Source organism: Camelus dromedarius, chromosome 7 (genome assembly GCF_036321535.1).
Source record: "Camelus dromedarius isolate mCamDro1 chromosome 7, mCamDro1.pat, whole genome shotgun sequence".
In the NCBI taxonomy this organism is placed as follows: Eukaryota; Metazoa; Chordata; class Mammalia; order Artiodactyla; family Camelidae; genus Camelus; species Camelus dromedarius.
This window is the reverse complement of record NC_087442.1, coordinates 388,659-406,907: the sequence shown is the minus strand read 5'-3', so window position 1 is coordinate 406,907 and position 18,249 is coordinate 388,659. Positions and strand designations below refer to the sequence as shown.

Below are 18,249 nucleotides of genomic sequence, written 5' to 3'. Positions count from 1 at the left end.
CCATCATAGGCTATTACAAGACACTGACTGTGGGTCCCTGTGCTGCCCAGGTGTTTTCTGTATAGCCGTGTGCAAGAGTCCTTGTTGTTAACAGACGGTTGTTAGTGGTTGGTGAGAGAAACGCCTCATAACGAGGGGAGGCACCAACAGCAGCCAGGCGACCCCGCCTCTGGGAGGTACTGAGCTGGGGAGATCCTAACGTCCTCCCAGGATACCAGGCCAGTGCGGGGTGGACTCAGGGTGACCCAGGGAGGAAGCTCCAGGGTCAGTGCCTGCAGTGGTGCCCAGACCTCTCCAGAGCAAGGGCTCAGCCAGGGTGCTTGTCGCAGGGAAGAACATAAATCTGACTCCATGTTGGATCAGCTTCTTTTGCTTTAACCTTTTTATTCTATTTCTTTTGCTACAAATTAATCACTAAGGGGCTGTTGTTGCCTGTAAGCTTCAAGCAGACACAGCGGCCCACCTCCAGGAACCCTGCCTCCCGGGTGATGAGCACTGAGCTGAAACACCTGTTTAGCTCACAGGACACATCCTGACAAGGGCCCCCTGTGAATGACCAGGAAGGAAGAAATTAATACCTCCGCTCCGGAGTCTGGGAATCTGCCTGCAACCAGGAAATATTTGCAACAATTTATTACCCTTTTTTTTTAACTTTACCTCCTCACCCCCACTCCTTGTTCTGTAAAAGAAACTAACCTCCACACCTGGGCAAGACGGTTCCCTGGGACACTGTCCACCACCTTCTCAGTCTGCTGGATTTCTGAATAAAGTCGCTATTCCTTGTCCCGACAACCTGCCTCACGACTTAGTGGCCGGTTGTGCAGCGAGCAGGACGAGCTTGGACTTGGTACATGCTGACTGGTTGCTCCTAGGGTGTCGATTCCAGAGGCTTTGGCAACCCGAAGGCTGCATGTTAATTCGGTGCTGTTTTTTTACTCAGAGGAAGTCAGAGGCCGCAGGCATCAGCCCTCCTTCTCCCGAATGTGAACCTGGCGGAGTCACCTTCTCCCGACGGGCTGGCAAGTCAGTCTGTCAGCAGAGTGTTCTAGGTAGACAGGCGGCACATGAGGGCCCCCTGGCTGGAAGTGCCCTGGCAAAGCAGCAGAGACACCATGTGAGGCTCGGGCGCTGCCCTCAGCCCGGGGCCACCCACCGTCATCTGCTCCCCAAGTGACCTGGGCCCAAAGGGACCACGTCTTCTTCAGACCAGCTCTGCTCTGGGCTGGGCTGGGAGCTGGGCGTCTGCAATCTGATGTGTCCGCCTCCTTTGGCCACTTCCCATTAGAGGGCTGAGGGTTGCTGTTTGGGTTTCAGAACTGGACTTTCCTCAGAGCGAGGCTTCATTCACAAGGACAGTGCCCTGATGTCTCCACTTTGTCTACTAGCCTAAGGCTCACAGAGGACCCAACAAGCCGTAACCCATTAACCTGCAGTCCCCTTTGGAGAGGCAAGTGTCTCTCTGATCAAACGGAGCAGACGTGAGAACACAGCAGGCGGGAGGTTAAAGTCCTAAGCAGAATTGAATGATGCTGATTGAGGTAAACGAAAACCAAATCAACACAGATCTGCATCTGATCTGGACTCCCAACAGGTGGCGTCTGAGAACCAGTAACCTGGAGTGGTTGGAGGAAATCCCAATTTGAATGTCATGCACCCTCACCTCCATTTACAATTAAAACCGGAATACCGCCACCTGAGTGCCACCTTGGTGACAGCAGCACGTGGGAATTCTCAGCAGGCAGGTCTCCTCGGCTGGCACCCACCCAGCAGGACGCTGCCGTGCACGGGGTGGCTGTCAAGTCGGTCATGGGGAAGGGCGAGGGGAAGCATTCGCTGTCTCCTCCTGCATCTCAGAGGTGCTTCACATCTGATACCTTGCTGATGTGAAATGATTGTTGTTGTTACTCAGATTTCAGAGATAAAGAAAGTGTCGCAGCTACCAAGAGGCTAAACCAACATGTCAGGCCAGGTTTAACCTCAAAGCCAGGCTAGAACGTCCCCAGGGGTGACGCACAGAACTCCAGACTTGAGAAGCTCCTGGCACAGAAACTTTCTAGGAGAGTGGGTTGTGTTCAAGGACCACAAGAACAAACCTGAAGAGGCAATAAAAAGTGCCTGCCATGGGTCCATCCCCATCAGACATAAATGCGTTCGTTCATGACGATACTAAAACCCATTGGGGGCTTTTAGGGGTTTCTGGGGCACCAAGCTGTTCTCCTAAAAACCGCTGAAGTAAAGGAATCAAAGTGTTCACCCTGACTTTTCCATGAATAAAACTTGAGAGTAACCAAGTGGTTACTGAAGGAAAGTTCTTTGCAGGAAAAAATCCAAGTGATCAATGCAAAGAATGATACAGTTAGAAAACCACCGCCATGCAGCTCCTGGTAAAGTAACAGCTCAGGAGAACACCACTCAGATGCTGGCAACGGAAAGGAGCCAGGGCATCATCAGCGTGGCAAAGGAAGGGCTCTCCCCCATCTCCCCAGCAGAGAACGTCGATGCAGACAAGGGAGCCTCCGCGGGAGTCCAGGAGTCCACTGGGGAGTCCAACACGCTGCTGGGGCAAAGACGCACATCATCTCACGCCATCAAATCAAAGACAGGCCACACGCCCTGTGCCGACGAAGACGCCAGCAGTGGGTGCCCCTTGAGGGAGGGGCAGGGGCTTTCCGGATGACAGGGATGTTCTAGCCTTGAGTGGACTAGGGCTATGTGGTTGAATATATTTTTCAAATCTCATCAAAAGGTACACTTAAGATCGTTGTGTTTCACTGAATGTAAATTACTCAGGTTTTAAAACGCAATACCAAAGTATGAAAACAAATACATGTGCGTATGCAAGACTGGGACACTGTGCTGTGCACCAGAAACTGGCACATTGTGACCGTTTATAAAAAAAATAAAATGTACACTAACAGAATCAAAAAAATAAAACTAAAAAGCAATCCCAGCTTCTCTGAACTCAGACGTCTGTGCTCCTGCAATGACTCGAACTATGGCGGTGGAGACCCCCCCCCCCTCCACCTCCCCTGGCGTGGCCCGCGTGGGGACAGGTCGTGGGGAAGACGCGGGTTGTCCTCACGACCATGACAGGGTGCTTGCGAGAGGACACGAGGCCCGGGGCTGGCACAGCCCACAGCAGTGGAGAGGTAATTCTGAGACAGTGTCAGGATGTGGAGGCAAACTTTCTGACCATTTTCTGGATAAACCTAAAACCTGCCAATTTTGTGAGGCCGTTAAGTCAAGAGATTTTCCAGCTACAAGACAGACTGCCTGTCCATTTGCCTTAACCCGAGCAGGCCCGAGGTTCCACGCAGACTGGGAGCCTGCCCTCCCCCAGTGTCTGCCTGACACACTTTGTCCAGAGGCAGGAGAGCCATCTGCCCACGCCAGTGATGGCTTCTGGAGGCCAGAGTCCCAGAAAACTGGGCTGAGGCCGAGGAAAGCTTTTTGGTTCAGGTGTGAAGGGAAACTGCTCTGCGTTTGCTGCGCAAACCCATGGGGCTGCCAGTTCCTGCTGACCCCCGGCCAGGGCCACCCACAGGAGCAGACGCCAGTGCCTCGCGGGACAGAGGCTCCTAGGCAGACACTGGGGTCAGGAGCACAGAGAAACCCGAATTAGGAAACTTCCCCTTGCTCGGAGAAAACACCAAACAAGCCTGCAGCATGACAGAGAAGGCAACAAGAGACTAGTAAGACAGCCGCAGAAATTAACCCATTTTCAGAAATGTCCTTTGTTTTCCGGAAGAAATGTGATTTGGTCCCAAGTTAGCCATAAAAGGTGTCGTGACACCCAGGAGACTAGGCAGACGTGGAAGCACATTCCTGGACCCTCCGGGGGGCACTGGCTCAGGCCTTGGGGGCAAGGAGCTGAGCCCCAGGAGCCCCGGATGTGGCCCCAGGGCCCTCTGGGGAGACACTAGGCAGGTCACATCCTTCCTTCTGGGACCTCTCAGTCACTCTTGGCTCCAGTCTGGGACCTGGGCAAACGACTGTGACTTCTCACTGGGGCCACTTCCCTGAGGCAATCATCCTGGACTTACGTGGTGCACAGACTATTGTGGGACGCCCTGTCCAGGGACCCTCTCCCTGCCTCTTGGGCAGGAACAAGGCCTCTGATCTGCCCGTCTGATGACCACTCACCACCAGCAGGTCCTACTGTTCAGGGTCCTGTGACCCATGGCCGTCAGCTGGGGAGCCCCCAGGCCTACTCTGGGACACTGGGGCCTGTGCTCGGGGCAGGCTTCTGGCCTGTGCACACAGCCCTGCAGTGGGTTTTCTGGCCTCACAAGGTGTCCACACGCACACCCATCTGAGCCTCCCCCATGTCTGCAGGCAACCGTCGCACCTTCACTCCACGCAGCCAATGCGTCCCCCAGGCTCCTCAGGGCCGCCCGTGGGCACGTGTGCGCGGCTGGGTCCCAGGCGATAACACTTGTGTCCCCAGGGGCACCTTTGCTTTCCCCCACTTCCTCACGTCGATTTTGTTTCTTTCAATTTTTGTCAAATACTAAATACAAAAGAATGTTTGTAACACATATAAGGCAGAGAGACTAACGGAACTATTTCTAGTTTAAGAAACATTTTTGTCACTGCCTTTGGAGACTCCTAACTGTCCTCTCATAAGCAGTGTTCTGGCTTTTGTCTTTATTTTTCCCTTATTTGTCAATATATTACCATCACACATGTGAGCATAAGCAATACAGTGCTCAGTTTTGCATGTTTTAAACCTGCTCCCCAGTGAAGCAGGAGTTATGGCCCCGGCTCCCATGGCCGCCTGCCCCCTCTGCAGAGAATCTGAGCCGTCCCCTCCTTGCTGTCACAGACCTGAAGCTCCATGTCCCGGCTCCGCATCCCCACGCACATGCAGGGGCTTCTAAGGGTGTATGCCTCCAACAGGACTTTATCACCTATTCTGGCCTAATAAAAACTGAATTATATTTGTTGACAAATTGGACTATTTCACACATCAAGATAAAAGATAAAAGAAAACCTGACTACTCTGAAAACTTGTATGCAAATTAAAAAGCCGATTAACCTCTTCCCACAAAGAAAACAAACACCAAGCTCACACAGTTTTAGCTGAGTGCCACAAGTCCAAGGAACTATTTCTCGTCTTGCACAAACTCCTCCAGGAGCACTGAAAGAACACGCCTCAGTTCACTTCATGAGGTTTGCCTGTTCTTGACACAAGGCAAGAGCAAAAAAGGAAAAAAACCACAAATTCACCAATATAAAGTATAGCTTAGTTAGCAAAGGTGTTTAGAAAGTCATGTGTTCAAAGTTAGCTAAAGGAAGCCACCTTACCTCCCAGTTCTCAGAATCCTAAATGCTCAGTAAGTGCGGTAAATAGCCCACTTCTTGCCTTCCTAGAGGAACAGGCACTGAAGCACTGGTCTTCTCTCCTCATCTGCTGGGGTCTGAGGACAGGACGTGCATGGGTTTGAAGCCACTCTCTCCTCCCATCAGGCCTGGACAGTGGCTGACGGGGTCCGCGTGTGGAGACCACGGTGGCCTAGGGCGGGTGAGGCGGGGTCATGGACAGGGCAGCCCACCCCCGCCGGCCCAGCCGCTCCGTCTGTGGCACCCCTCCCCCTGGGAGGAAGGCAGGCTCACCTCAGAATGCAGCCCTTGTCCCTGAAGGGGACAATGCACACCAACATCTTAAAACACACAAATAGGTGTTGTCATTGCTTTATTACTTGTAGTCTGCAAGCAATCATTAAATATAAAAGTCACTTTAAAAACAGCTAGGTTTGCTAGAAAAGTATCTTTGCACCGTGGGTTTCCGCACCATGATACCTGGAGTCCTTTACGTTACGTATATTATTTACACAGGCACTGGGCAAAAGCGTAAGGACTTCCGAGTTTTCTACCCACACCCACCCCGAATAAATCCCACGCTTTCATTATTGATGGGGTATTGACATTAAAAACACTAGGAAAATACACATTCATTTCGCTTTCTGTAAGTCCTTTTTCTCTATTTTTACACAACCAAAGATGTGGCCTTGGTTATGAATTCAAAAGTGCTCCCAAAGTTCTTGATGATGATTCATAGAGAAATCTGAAACACAAAGAAAGAAGGAATTAGCTACGGAAACCAGTGACAAATGCTCGGTGTTTAAATTCTGTTAATACCCTTTCCTTTTCCGCAGGGTAAGTTTTGAACTTCTAAGCCCTCTTTCCTCTCAATTAACTAAACACAAGTCAAGTTCTCACCTTAGAAATGGTGTTTGTAACAAAGGAATCTTGTAAAATGCTTGCATTTCTGAGATTTTTACCATGTCCTATGACAATAACTTAGCAATTATCTAGTTTGTAATTCTGATGACCTTGCTTCATGTCTGCACTGACAAGTGTTTTCAGAAATATACAGTCTTGTTTCCTCCAGATCAGAGTATCACTTCCCTCTTCCCCACATGCCTAGAAATAGAACAAGTTCATAAAACCTAGAGTCTGTTGGGTTTTTCCCTCAAATGTCCTTTTGAAATTGTACAGTAAACAGTCCAGTCTCTAGAATAAAGCATATAACTGAGTGCATGTGTTTGGCTCACAACCAAGGACACCCAAGCCCCCGCTCCAGTGCCCAGCTGAGGCTCACAGAGGCACGGCACGGGTCCTGGTCAGCGGGCGCTGGAGGGACATTCCCCATGTGGGAGGGGCTTTCTCTCTCGGCTCTGACCCCCGCAGAAGACACATGCTCTCCGGGGCCAGGTTCCCACAGGGCCCAGCCCTCCCCGGGAGGCCTGGACAGAACAGCGGCACCGCAGGGCACTGCCCTCCAGGCCCCATGGGGTGGCTGCCCAGCCAGTGGCTACGCGGCCCCAGCAGGACTCAGCAGAGCACCAGCTCTGGCCCGGTTTCTCCCTCAGCACCTCCCTACAGACAGCTCCTCCGTCCCCCAGAGATGAGACGTCCAGCGGTCCCAGCACAAGGTCTGAGGACTTCGTCCGGGAGCCAGCTTAGCCCTGGACGTGTGTCTTCCACAGGGCAGTGCTGCTGTCACCCAGAGCTCGCCGCCACCCTCTCGAGCCCACAGTCCATCACACCAGCACCCGGACAGGACTCGTGGCTGCGCTTCAGTGTCATAGTCACTATGGGGCTTCTGCCTCCTGACAGAAGCCACAAACACTCTGGAAATGCTCACCAAAGGACACTGGGGAGCTGGCTTAATGCCTGACAAAATGGACATCACGGGGGAAAGTATTACTAGAGAAAAAGAGGGACCTTTCATAACAATAAAAGGGTCAATTCACCAAGACGATATATCAGTTCTAAACGCATATGCTCCCAATATGGGGATCACAAGATATATAAAGCAAACCCCTGTATCAGAAATGGGCAGGCCCAGCAGAAAAGCGTCAGTGAGGACACAGCTGATCCCCACAGGCCCTGCACCCAGCAGCAGCACCGTGCACGCTCCTCTCAAGCTTGCGTGGATGCTCACCAAGACAGGACACACCCTAGGTCACGAAACACATCTTAACAGATTTAAAAGAACAGAAATCCACACAGCGTCTACTCTCAGACCAGGTGGAATTAAACTAGAAACCAGTAACAGGAAAATAACTGGAAAATCCTGACGTGTGTGGAGATTAAACAACACACTTCTACATAACACATGGGTCAAAGCAGAAATCTCAAGAAAAATCTTAAAGTATTTTTAACTGAATGAAAACAAAAACATAACATTAAAGTCTGTGCAATGCAGCAGAAGCTGTGCTTAGCGGGTACATTACGGCACCGAGGGGCCTGTCAGAGGAGATGAAATTCCTAAAGTCTTATCTCAGCCTCCACCTTGAGAACCAGAAAAAAGGAGCAGGTTAGACCCAAAGCCGGCAGACGAAGAGAAACAGTAACAGCCAGAGCAGTCATCAAAAAACCGCAAACAAGAGATCGACAGAGAAAGTCGATGAAACCGAAAGTTGATTCTTTGAAAACTTAATGCTATCAATAAGCCTCTAGCCAGGCTGAAAGACAAAGGGAGAAGACATAAATCACTAGCATCAGAAGTGGAAGAGGAGACATCACTACAGGGCATTCAAAGGACGCTCAAGACACACTATGCGCACAAAGCAGATGGCCTCGACGAGACGGGCCAACCCCCGAAAGGCACAGTCTACCAAGACCGACTGGGGAGGAAACAGACAATCTGAACAGGCTTCCATCCATCCCAAAGTCTGAAGGAGAAAGCACCAGATCCAGATGACTCACCGGGGCGTTCTGCCAGGCACCTGAGGACGAAGCCATCCCAGCTCTTTCCTTCTTTTCTATTTGCTTTAACTGAAGCATAGCTGGTTTACAGTGTTGTTAGTTTCCGGTGTACAGCATGATTCACCTGTACACACATATATATTCCTCCTCACACTCTTTTCCATCATAGGCTATTACATGATATTGAATACAGTTCCCTGTGCTACACCGGAGGTCCTTGTTTATCTATTTTATATATAGTAGCATCTGCTAATCTGGAACTCCCAATTTATCTTTCCCCACCCCTTTGCCCCCCTGGTAACCATAAGTTTGTTTTCTATGTCTGTGAATCTGTTTGTTTTGCAAATAAGTTCATTTATGTCCTTTTTCTCTTTTTTTAAGATTCCACATACGAATGATACCATATGGTATTATTCTTTCTCTGTTTGACTTATTTCACTCAGTACAACTATCTGTAGGTCCACCCATGTTGCTGCAAATGGCATTATTTCATTCTTTTTCATGTCTGAGTAGTATTCCATTTTGTGTGTGTGTGTGTGTGTGTGTGTGTGTGTGTGTGTGTGTGTGTATAACTTCTTTATCCAGTCATCTGTTGATGGACATGTAAGTTGCTTCTGTGTCTTGGCTATTGTAAATAGTGCTGCTATGACCATTGGGGTGCATGTATCTTTTCAAATTAGAGTTTCCTCCAGATATATGCCCAGGAGTGGGATTGCTGGATCATATGGTAACTCTATTTTTAGTTTTTTGAGGAATCTCCATACCGTTTTCCATAACGGCTACACCAAACTACATTCCCACCAGCAGTGTAGGAGGGTTCCCTTTTCTCCACACCCTCTCCAGCATTTATTGTTTGTGGACTTTTGAATGATGGCCATTCTTACTGGTGTGAGGTGATATCTCATTATAGTTTTGATTTGCATTTCTCTGATAATTAGCGATATTGAGCATTTTTTCATGTGCCTATTGGCTATCTGCATGTCTTCATTGGAGAATTGCTTGTTTAGGTCTTCTGCCCATTTTTTGATTAGGTTGTTTGTTTCTCTGTTATTGAGTTGTATGTGCTGTTTGTATAGTCTGGAAATTACACCCTAGTCAGTCACATTATTCATAAATAATTTCTCCCATTCCATAGGCTGTCTGTTTTATTTATGGTTCGCTTTGCTCTGCAAAAGCTTGTAAGTTTACTTAGGTCCCATTTGTTTATTTTTGCTTCCATTTCTATTGCCGGGGTAGACTGCCTTAGGAGGACACTGCTATGATTTATATGAGAAAATGTCTTGCCTATTTTTCCTTCTAGGAGGTTTATGGTGTCCTGTCTTATGTTTAAGTCTTTAAGCATTTTGATTTTACTTCTGTGTATGGTGTGAGGGAGTGTTCTAACTTCACTGGTTTGCATGTGGCACCAGTTCTTTATAGTCTCTTTCAGAATACAGAAGCGCAGGGAATACTTCCTAACTCATTCTATGAGGCCAGCATTTCCCTAACAGCAAAGCCAGACAAAGACATTACGGGAAAAGAAAACCAGACCAATCTCTCTTATGAACATGGATCCAAAAATAATCAACAAAATATTAGCAAATCAATCGCAACAGTGTACAAAGAAAGTATACACCATGACCAAGTAGGATTCATGCCAGGCATACAAGGCCGGTTCAACACCCAAAAATCAGCTGATGCAAAACCTACCACATCAGCTGGCTAAAGAAGGAACATCACACAATCCTATCAGTAGATGAGAAAAGCATTTAACAAAACCCAACACTCACTCAGGACAAGAGCAACCTGCAAACTAGGAACAGGGGGACGTCCTCAACCTGATAAAGAACACCTACAGCCAACATGTGCCTCCTGGTGGGAGACGAGCAGCCTTCCCACCAAGGTCACACACAAGACAAGTGTGCCCCACCACCGCTCCTTCTCAGTGCCGTCTTGGGGGCCTGGCTGATGCCACAAGACAACAAAAGGGGAGAGAAGCACACAGATGGAGAAGGAAGAGGTCCTTGTTCGTAAGTGAGCAGTCAGGAGTTTGAAAGCCCTTCTCCAGGGCAGAAAGTAGCTATGGGAAGCAGCTGATTTCCAGGTGAACAAACTAATCACCTGGCTCAGAGCCCTGTAACATTCGACCATATAATGTTCAGAAAACTGCAGGAGAACACTGCTTCTCTGGCTGGTCCGGTCAAAAGTCTATAGTAAATTGCACAGCATGACAGAAACAGTATATATAGCAGCAAAAACAGCCCAGTGAACACATTCCTAGAAAGCAGGCCCTGTGGCAGCGACGAGCCACCCAGCAGGTAAGAAGGGATGCATAGCCCTCCAGCCTCTGGAGGGGGCTTTCCCGTTCCCAATGGGGATACTTGTAAACAGGGTAATTATGTCTCCGGGACGCCCGTGGTTTCAAAAATACAGCAAGCCACCAAAAATAATCTGTCTAGGTTTAAAGCCATATAAAATGAGTGTGTATGCCCTTACTTTTCTAGAGTAGAATTTTGCAAATGACAGTTTTGTTTTTGCTCCTAAAGACAGAATGAGGAAGTAAATTAAACATATGCTCAAGGAGTTTTGCCAACAAAAATGTTTCCATCTTTTCAATCCCCAGTTTTCTACCTGGCTGTAATGAGCGGAAATGAAAGCGTGATCTGAAACACACCTAAGGGGAACCAGTGGTCCTCAGATGACCAGACCTGGGGTGTAGCCGTGCTCACCTCTCCCTGCTGTCCTCTTCCAGAGTGATCTCCATGAATGCCTTCAGTTTCCTGTGAACAGTCGCCGCAACATCCTGCACTTTTGAGCTCTTAAGTTTACCTGTGGGGAAAGGTACGTTAAAGACAGAAAAAGACTTGAACTCCACACAAAAAGCACACTTGCTCTGTCAGCATGGGTGCAGCTTCAGTAGGACTGAGCCTCCTACCCTCCCCGTTGAGTAAACCCACCTACTGACCTGTGGACCAGTAATAATCCCCCATAAAGGGGTCAGAAGGACCACTGAATGTGTATGAAAGCACCTCACCAGCTCTGAGGGGGCCCTACGGCCCCGTGAGCTCTGTCCCCGCAGCCCGGGCCCCAGGAGTTCTACGTAGGCCATCAGACTTGACGCTCACCTGCGCCCCTCAAGAAACACACTTCAGGGTCATCATCTGTGTGGCACGAGGGCTCCCAGGGCCCAGCCTCTGTCCCACACCCTCCGCACTCCCCAGCCTGCTGATCACCACCAGGGGCTCCCTCGGGCAAGTCTTCCTGGGTCAGACTAGCTAGACATTTGTGGTGTCACCAGTGTGCAGCCATACTATGCATTCAGGCTTGTGGGTGGAGCTTGTCCTGAGAAAAGCATGCTCTACGTGTAATACGTTACTCAGAAAACAATTTCAACTTTAGTAAAACTGAACAAAAAATACAGAAACTTAACAGTAGTCCATCTACAGGGACACTACTGTATTTTACACCGAGATAAGCCTTTCATAGGTATCTCCAGTTATTTTTCTATACTTTTTCAACTGGTTGGGAAATCAGAATAGACAGGGTTAAAGCTCAAGCAAAACAGCAGACACATCAAAGTTAATACCAAAACATACCACCGTGAGCAAGCACAAATTCAGAGCTTTAAGCACACACAACAACGGTAATACATGACAAGTCAACAGAAGCTCAGCTCCGAGGCACAGAGAAGGGTACGTGGCAGGTCCACAGGGGGACGCGGACGGGAACTGCATTCAGAGGGTGAGCTGGCAGCCAGCAGTGGACGCCTGGGGCAGCAGGCATCTAGAGCACGTGAGAGCCTGACCAGCAGGGGCCTCTTCCCAGATATTCCCCACAGTTCTACATAAGACACGCCTAGCAAGGGCCCAGACAACATGACAGGAAGTGTAACCAACCTTTATTAATAACCAGAATAATGTGTGTAACAGCTGTGAGACATACAATGCCTTCAATATCGTCAGAAGTGACACATGCCTTCAATTCATCTAAAAATGACCTGCAAAAATGTAATAAACACCAGAAGTTACTCCACAGTATATATTCCAATACTTTATACAAAGACAAATGCAGCCAAGGTCCATGAACCACCATGAGCTCCAGTTTTCAGGCACCACGGGAGGCTGATTACCTCCTTCCACCTCTGTGAAGCAAGCCCCTCACTTCGGGGACTCTGGAGGCAGGTGACAGTGGTGGAAGGAGTCCCTGGACGTCCTAGAAAGTGAAAAAGCTACTTGCATGCTCACAACGCACACAGGAAGGGTTTAATGCTGCCGACAGATAATTCACTGCTGCTAAAAGTGACGCTCTCTGAAGTTTTCGGTGGACACATCTGCCGTTACTGTCCGCTGGCACTGGACCCCGGCAAGCACTACCGCTCTGTGGCCCCGCAGCCCTGCAGGCGCCACAGAGACCCTAGAGTGTGGGTCACGGGACAGAGGGCCCGGAGGAACGAGGAGCAGCCGTGTGCCGAGTGAAAACCACAGCGCAGTTTAACCAAGTCAAGCATTTCCGAAGGGCGCATTGTGGAAGAGTTTTAGTGCACGTTAACAGCCAAAGTGTTTCCCTCTAACTGAACTTCAGTTACAGTAACCCTAACCAGAGACTCTGGATGAATATATTTCACAGAAAGTTACAATCTCTCTTTGAAGTATAGTGTTAATATTTTTAACTGCTGATAAAATGAGAAAAAAATTGTGTGGAATGTGTTTCTTAGGAGAAAGATGCCCTTCTGAGGGGCGGGGAGTGAAGGGAGCAGCGCTCCAGCTGCGGAGAGGTCACGGCCACACCGGGGTCGCGGCCGCCCAGGGAAGAGGGTTACCTGACTGCGCTCGGAGCCTTCAGTACTATTCCTATTAAACACCTTGAAAACGGTGGAAGATCCGAGAGACACGTCGGCGGGGCAAGCTCTTCCGTATCTGAAACCTAAACACAAAAGTCAGTCAGTAACTGAAAACTGAGATGGAGACCGCGCCGATCGAGGGTCTCACGGCGAGCACTTCGGGTTTGCTCCCACACTTGAGAAAGAAAGGCTTTCAGGAGCCTCAGGATAATGACCTTTTACTAACTGCTGTAATGCTCACCTTAATTAGGACCCACCTGACCCTGTGCCCACGGCTGCCTCACCCAGCTAGATGGAGGTGAAGGAAAAAGATGTCACCAGCAACCTTGCTGTTGAACCAAACCTTTCATGTGGATGTTTTCTGTAAGCGATGTGTTTTTATGTGAAGCAAACTTAACTCATTACTTTTATTAGTACAGATTCTGTAAGGCAGTAAAATACTAAATATTTAAGTTAAATAGTAACTACTGTCAACTTTGTGGGCAAAACAGTCTCTGTCACAACTACTCAGTTCTGCTTCTGTAGCGCAAGCGCGCGGGAAAACGGGGCGGGGTGGGCGTGGCCGTGGGTGGAGGTGGGCGTGGCCGCGGGCACCAGGCGGTCGTGGAGGTGGGCAGGGGTGCAGGGGTGGGCCAGGGGACAGAATGGGCGTGGTCGCGGGCTGGCTGCAGCGCGCTCACAACTTCATTTGCAACACCAGGGCAGCCCAGGTCGGCACGTGGGGAACAGGCGTGCTGTGCAGCTTGCGGGGCGGACACTCCTAGGTCTTCTGCTACGCGTGAAGCGGCGCTCACCCTCCCAAACCCAGCTGGCCCCCCATCAAGCTTTCAGGAGGCCTCAAACTCCACTCCCGTTTCAGAGCCTTGTCAACTTCTCATAGCCATGATTTTATAACACAAAGTTTATGCAAGTACATCTGCTTGCATTTATATAATTCAACGATACTTTCTGCCAGATTGCATCTTTTCATACTTAGAAAACACGTGGGAATTTTTGCTGTCTTAAGTCCCTGGTTCAAGCCCTGGCTCACTGCCTCCAGGAGTCCACGGGATGGAAGAACGGTTCTGTCTGGACCTGAATTATCACCAAGTGTGTCTGTCTTTAACCAAGGAGGCCGATCACATGAAAGAGGCTGCTGCTCTCCTGACAGAGCAGGAGTGAAGACACTGTCTCTAGACTGAGAGCACGAGCTCACACTGCCTATGCTTAAACATAAAAGAAAACTCAGAAAAGCAAGGCTTATGCTACAGTGAGGCAACGGCGTGACCTCCCAAAAGTGCAGCCCACGAGCACGCTGCTCACCACGACTACGGCTTCCTTCGCCTTCCAGGAGAAGGGGGCTTAAGAAATGTATCAAATCACTTAAGTCTCCAAGCACGGCAACCGAACAGCTCACAGCGAAGGACGTGTTCGACAGCATCCCTCCACCCCGTAGCTCCCAGTGGCCACGTGACGCGACCACGCAAACCAGCGATGAGGCTGTGCGGCGGCTGTGGACAAGCACACCTCCCACTAAATGGGAGTTCCCATAAAATACTTGGGAAAAGATAAAAACGTGCTCCTGAGAGGTCAAAGCGAAACAGCAGTTTCAGGACCAGCGCACTTCACCTTTCGCAGCCGGTGACTCATCTCGACCACAGACGCGGCAATCAGAGTGGAGAACACACCGCGGTGAACGGGCGTGTCCATGTGCCAAGACTGGACTGAGGTGATGAACTCATGCAGAGGTGTCTGAACAGAATAAAGCAGCTACAAAAAGCACAAGCACATCAGTCATTTTTAGTGCCCGGAAAACCACTGCCCTCCCCCGAGCCAGGTGCCAGGCCGTCTGCCCACCCTCACACGCGTCCTCCTCTCTGCTGCTGCCGGCACTGGGTGAGAAAGCCCACAGGGACCACCTCTAGACCTTCTTTCCCCAAAGCAAAGAAAACGCCCCCAAAATGGGAGTTTCAATAATATTAATAAAGAAAACAGCAGGAAGAAAGGGAAGAGGAAGCATCACTGGCATTAAGGGAGATGTCAACTCTGGGACCATGTGTTCTGAACAGGGCTGCTGCCCATGGTGAGAACAGATTTGGACACAAATTTCATAAACCAGTCCCAGACACTTGAACCAACTCATCAAAAACAGGAATATTTCAAATTAAGTTGGATATGAACTAAGCTATGGAAAACAAGCCCACAGCCTTCACCGACCTCCATCAGCTAAAAACAGCATAAAACTGAGTTTCCACAGTTCATAACATCCTCCCGTTTAAGCGTCTCTTAAACCTTCACTAATGAAGGTGACCCCTGCAAGCCTCCCACAGTGAGTTCTCTGGGCAGGTGAGCGCCCTGCTGCTGGCCACTGGCCTCACCCCGGGACCACCTGCTCCAGCACTGACAGTCTGGGTGGGTTCCCGGCCCACGAGCAGAGCAGAGGGACTGTCTCTGAGCGCTGCCCTCTGGAGAAGGCTGGCTCCAGGCAAGCCCTCCTACCTGCGCTGAACCTCACCCGGCGCCTGGCGGCACCTGCAGGGCCACGGCCAGCGTGGGAGCAGATCTGGCCTTGCTCTGCACACCCAGCCAGCAGGTGTTCTGATGACCTCGCCCTGGGGAGGCGCCCGCACCCGCAAGCCTTCTTCTGGTTGCTTCCTGAAGCTCCGGGCCATACATTCCAGCATCTTCTGAAACACCTTCTGAACCATATCGAACAGCCACGCGACTTCTTCCTCTGAGTCTGTTTTCTGCATCAAGGAATTTCCAGTGACCTCTTTCAGAATGCCAAGGAGCAACGAAACATAAAAGAACCCCTTCACTGCAAAGAAAATTGGAAAAAACTGTTACCTAATCTCACAGTTCAGTTGAAACCATTTCACTTTTCTCACTTAACACATGCATGTCATGTGACTTAACGGGGCCAGGGTGAGCCAGCACCAGGCTGATCAGATCAGCATGAACCACCCCCGCAAGCTGCCCTTTGTGAATATCAAGCAGCAGCGCACTCAGCTGAGGCGCTCAGGACCTCTGCCCGGGGACAGTGTCCTTCCCCGGACACCTTATCTTCTCACGTGTCAGGTCTGAGATGGGTGGCCCAAGAGCTTTCTAAACATACTTGGTATCTCCAAGGCCAGCTCTGCTACCCCTCCAACACTGTGTGGTTTATGGTGTCTTTCTCTCCTTTCTTGTGTGGCGCTGATATGGTGCAATGTTCCAGTGTGTGAACTCAGTCCTACAGTTCCTCCTGGACACCTTCAGCTCTCCTTTTTGTCTCGCTCCAGGCCAGCCTGTGGGCTGAGCCACGAACAGAGCCAGCAGCACTGTCCCTGCAAGCCCTGGGAGCGTCCCGGGTGTCCGAGTCCCACACTGGACCACACGCTGCTCACACCTTCAGGCCTGTGTGCATGGGTGCCTCCCTCTGACTGGGCAGGATCCATGATGCTTATATACATTTAAAAATGTATGCTATACAAACTACACTCACACTTTTTTTAAAAACTTGTCATATGGAAAAGCACAGAAATAACGTTCCTCATAAAAGATTATTATCTACAAACTTGTGGTTGCCAAGGGGGCAGGGGGTGGGAAGGGACAGACTGGGATTTCAAAATGTAGAATAGATAAACAAGATTATACTGTATAGCACAGGGAAATATACACAAGATCTTATGGTAGCTCATAGCAGAAAAACATGTGACAATGAATATATATATGTTCATGTATGACTGAAAAATTATGCTCTTCACTGGAATTTGACATAACATTGTAAAATGACTGTAACTCAATAAAAAATGTTAAAAAAAAAAAAAAGATTATTATCCAGGTGACAAAGCAGTGTGGCCTCTTCTATCTTATACAGGGACCAAGCCTCACATGGCCCTCATTTATGAAAGAGACTAGAATGACACAGAAAGCTCTGCTTGAAACAGAGACAAGAGACTGACCCCAAATTCACATTTATCTGCTAAAGTAAGTACAATAAATGGTCATGTTCCAGTCGCGTTTAGCCCTCAACAGGTGAATGGCACTGCCAGGATGAAAGAATTGGGAGAATCTTTGCAAACGTAACAGAAACTTTCAAGAAATTAATCTCGAAGAAGGCAAAGGGGTACATATTCTCCACATACATAAGTCCCTACAGTGAACAGCCAGTAAGGGGCCAGCCCCGCGGAGCCAACGTGCAGAAGACCACGGGGCTGAAGACAAAGGGCCTGTCCTCTCTGTCCACCCTCAAGGTCACCGTGCAGCCGAAGAGCCTTGCCCTTAACTAGTGTCTTTACTTATGGACAGAAATCTGAAAGGCTGGAAGTCATGCACTATATTCAGGCAACGTGTGTTCACACGGTCAGTGGTTGAGAAGAATTCACAGCTGTGGGAACTGGAAACCCTCACGCTGGAAGCGCCTGCTTCTCTAGAGTGGTCAGGGCGCCCGGTGGCTCAGCCGGGGTGGTGGCCCCAGCAGGGAGGGCCTCAGGGACCAGCGTCTGTGCACAAGCAGCAGTCAGAGGACACCATGGACCTGGTCGCTTCTGGCCCCAATGGACAAATGCTCTGTCCAGGCAGGTCCCCAGCTCTGCACGGGGGGCCGTGGCCTCCACACTCTCCCTTCACCTTCCTAAGATGAGGTCCATCATGCCCTGTAATATTTGTATTAGGAACTTCACCTTCCTCTTTAATTGTGTTGATTCTTTTTGCAAGGGTTAGTACTTCTCGGTGTACTGTCACACGGCACCACCTCATCGTCTGCCCCAAGGCACCTTTTCCCACAAATGATTTTGCAGAATGCGTGGTGCTTTTCGAAACACACGTGTTACATTACAGCAAAAGTATCTGCGTTTCTGTGAACTTGGACTCTTACATGTGGTTACGTGTGGGACTCAGCTGCATTCTGGAGTGACCACTTCCCTTCTGGGTGTAAGCCAGTTTGCGTTACATACCTGTCACTTGAAAGTGAGTCCTGGCCAGCAAAGTGAGGGAAGGAGAGATGGACCGGTTCTGATTACTACCTGCTCTCAGCTAGTCCTTTAATGAAGGAAGTATACCTGTTTGCATGATCCCAAGGCTCCGTTGTAAAAGCTGCAGCTGAAACTTGCAGTCCCCGAGGCCGACCATAACAGCATCCTTGCACACAGTCAGGTAGGTCTGTGGGGGAGACAGGCATGCTGATGTGACTTCACAACAAAGGCCACGGCGAGGAGGAAAAGGGACGCATCCAGCCTGGTGAATGTCTACCA

General features: G+C 49.7%; 1 protein-coding gene and 1 long non-coding RNA gene across 3 annotated transcripts in view; both read right to left on the bottom strand.

Annotated features, from left to right (window-relative positions):
• Window positions 1-618: 618 nt before the first annotated feature.
• LOC135321640 (uncharacterized) lies at window positions 619-5,278 on the bottom strand. The gene is made up of 2 exons (XR_010381501.1): window positions 5,073-5,278; window positions 619-1,090 (listed from the first exon to the last, which is right to left on the bottom strand). It is a non-coding gene; the product is annotated as an uncharacterized LOC135321640 (long non-coding RNA).
• A 400-nt stretch (window positions 5,279-5,678) lies between these two features.
• The window catches only part of NCAPG2 (non-SMC condensin II complex subunit G2), a 48,959-nt gene continuing 36,388 nt past the window's right edge, over window positions 5,679-18,249 (bottom strand). For both annotated transcript variants that reach the window (XM_031455831.2, XM_064487139.1), the window contains 7 exons: window positions 18,058-18,157; window positions 15,646-15,833; window positions 14,645-14,785; window positions 13,016-13,119; window positions 12,093-12,193; window positions 10,926-11,025; window positions 5,679-6,067 (listed from right to left, as the gene is read on the bottom strand). In XM_031455831.2, the coding sequence (XP_031311691.2) occupies window positions 6,016-6,067; window positions 10,926-11,025; window positions 12,093-12,193; window positions 13,016-13,119; window positions 14,645-14,785; window positions 15,646-15,833; window positions 18,058-18,157 (786 nt within the window). In that variant the 3' untranslated portion in view covers window positions 5,679-6,015. The remainder of the gene's footprint in view (window positions 6,068-10,925; window positions 11,026-12,092; window positions 12,194-13,015; window positions 13,120-14,644; window positions 14,786-15,645; window positions 15,834-18,057; window positions 18,158-18,249) is intronic.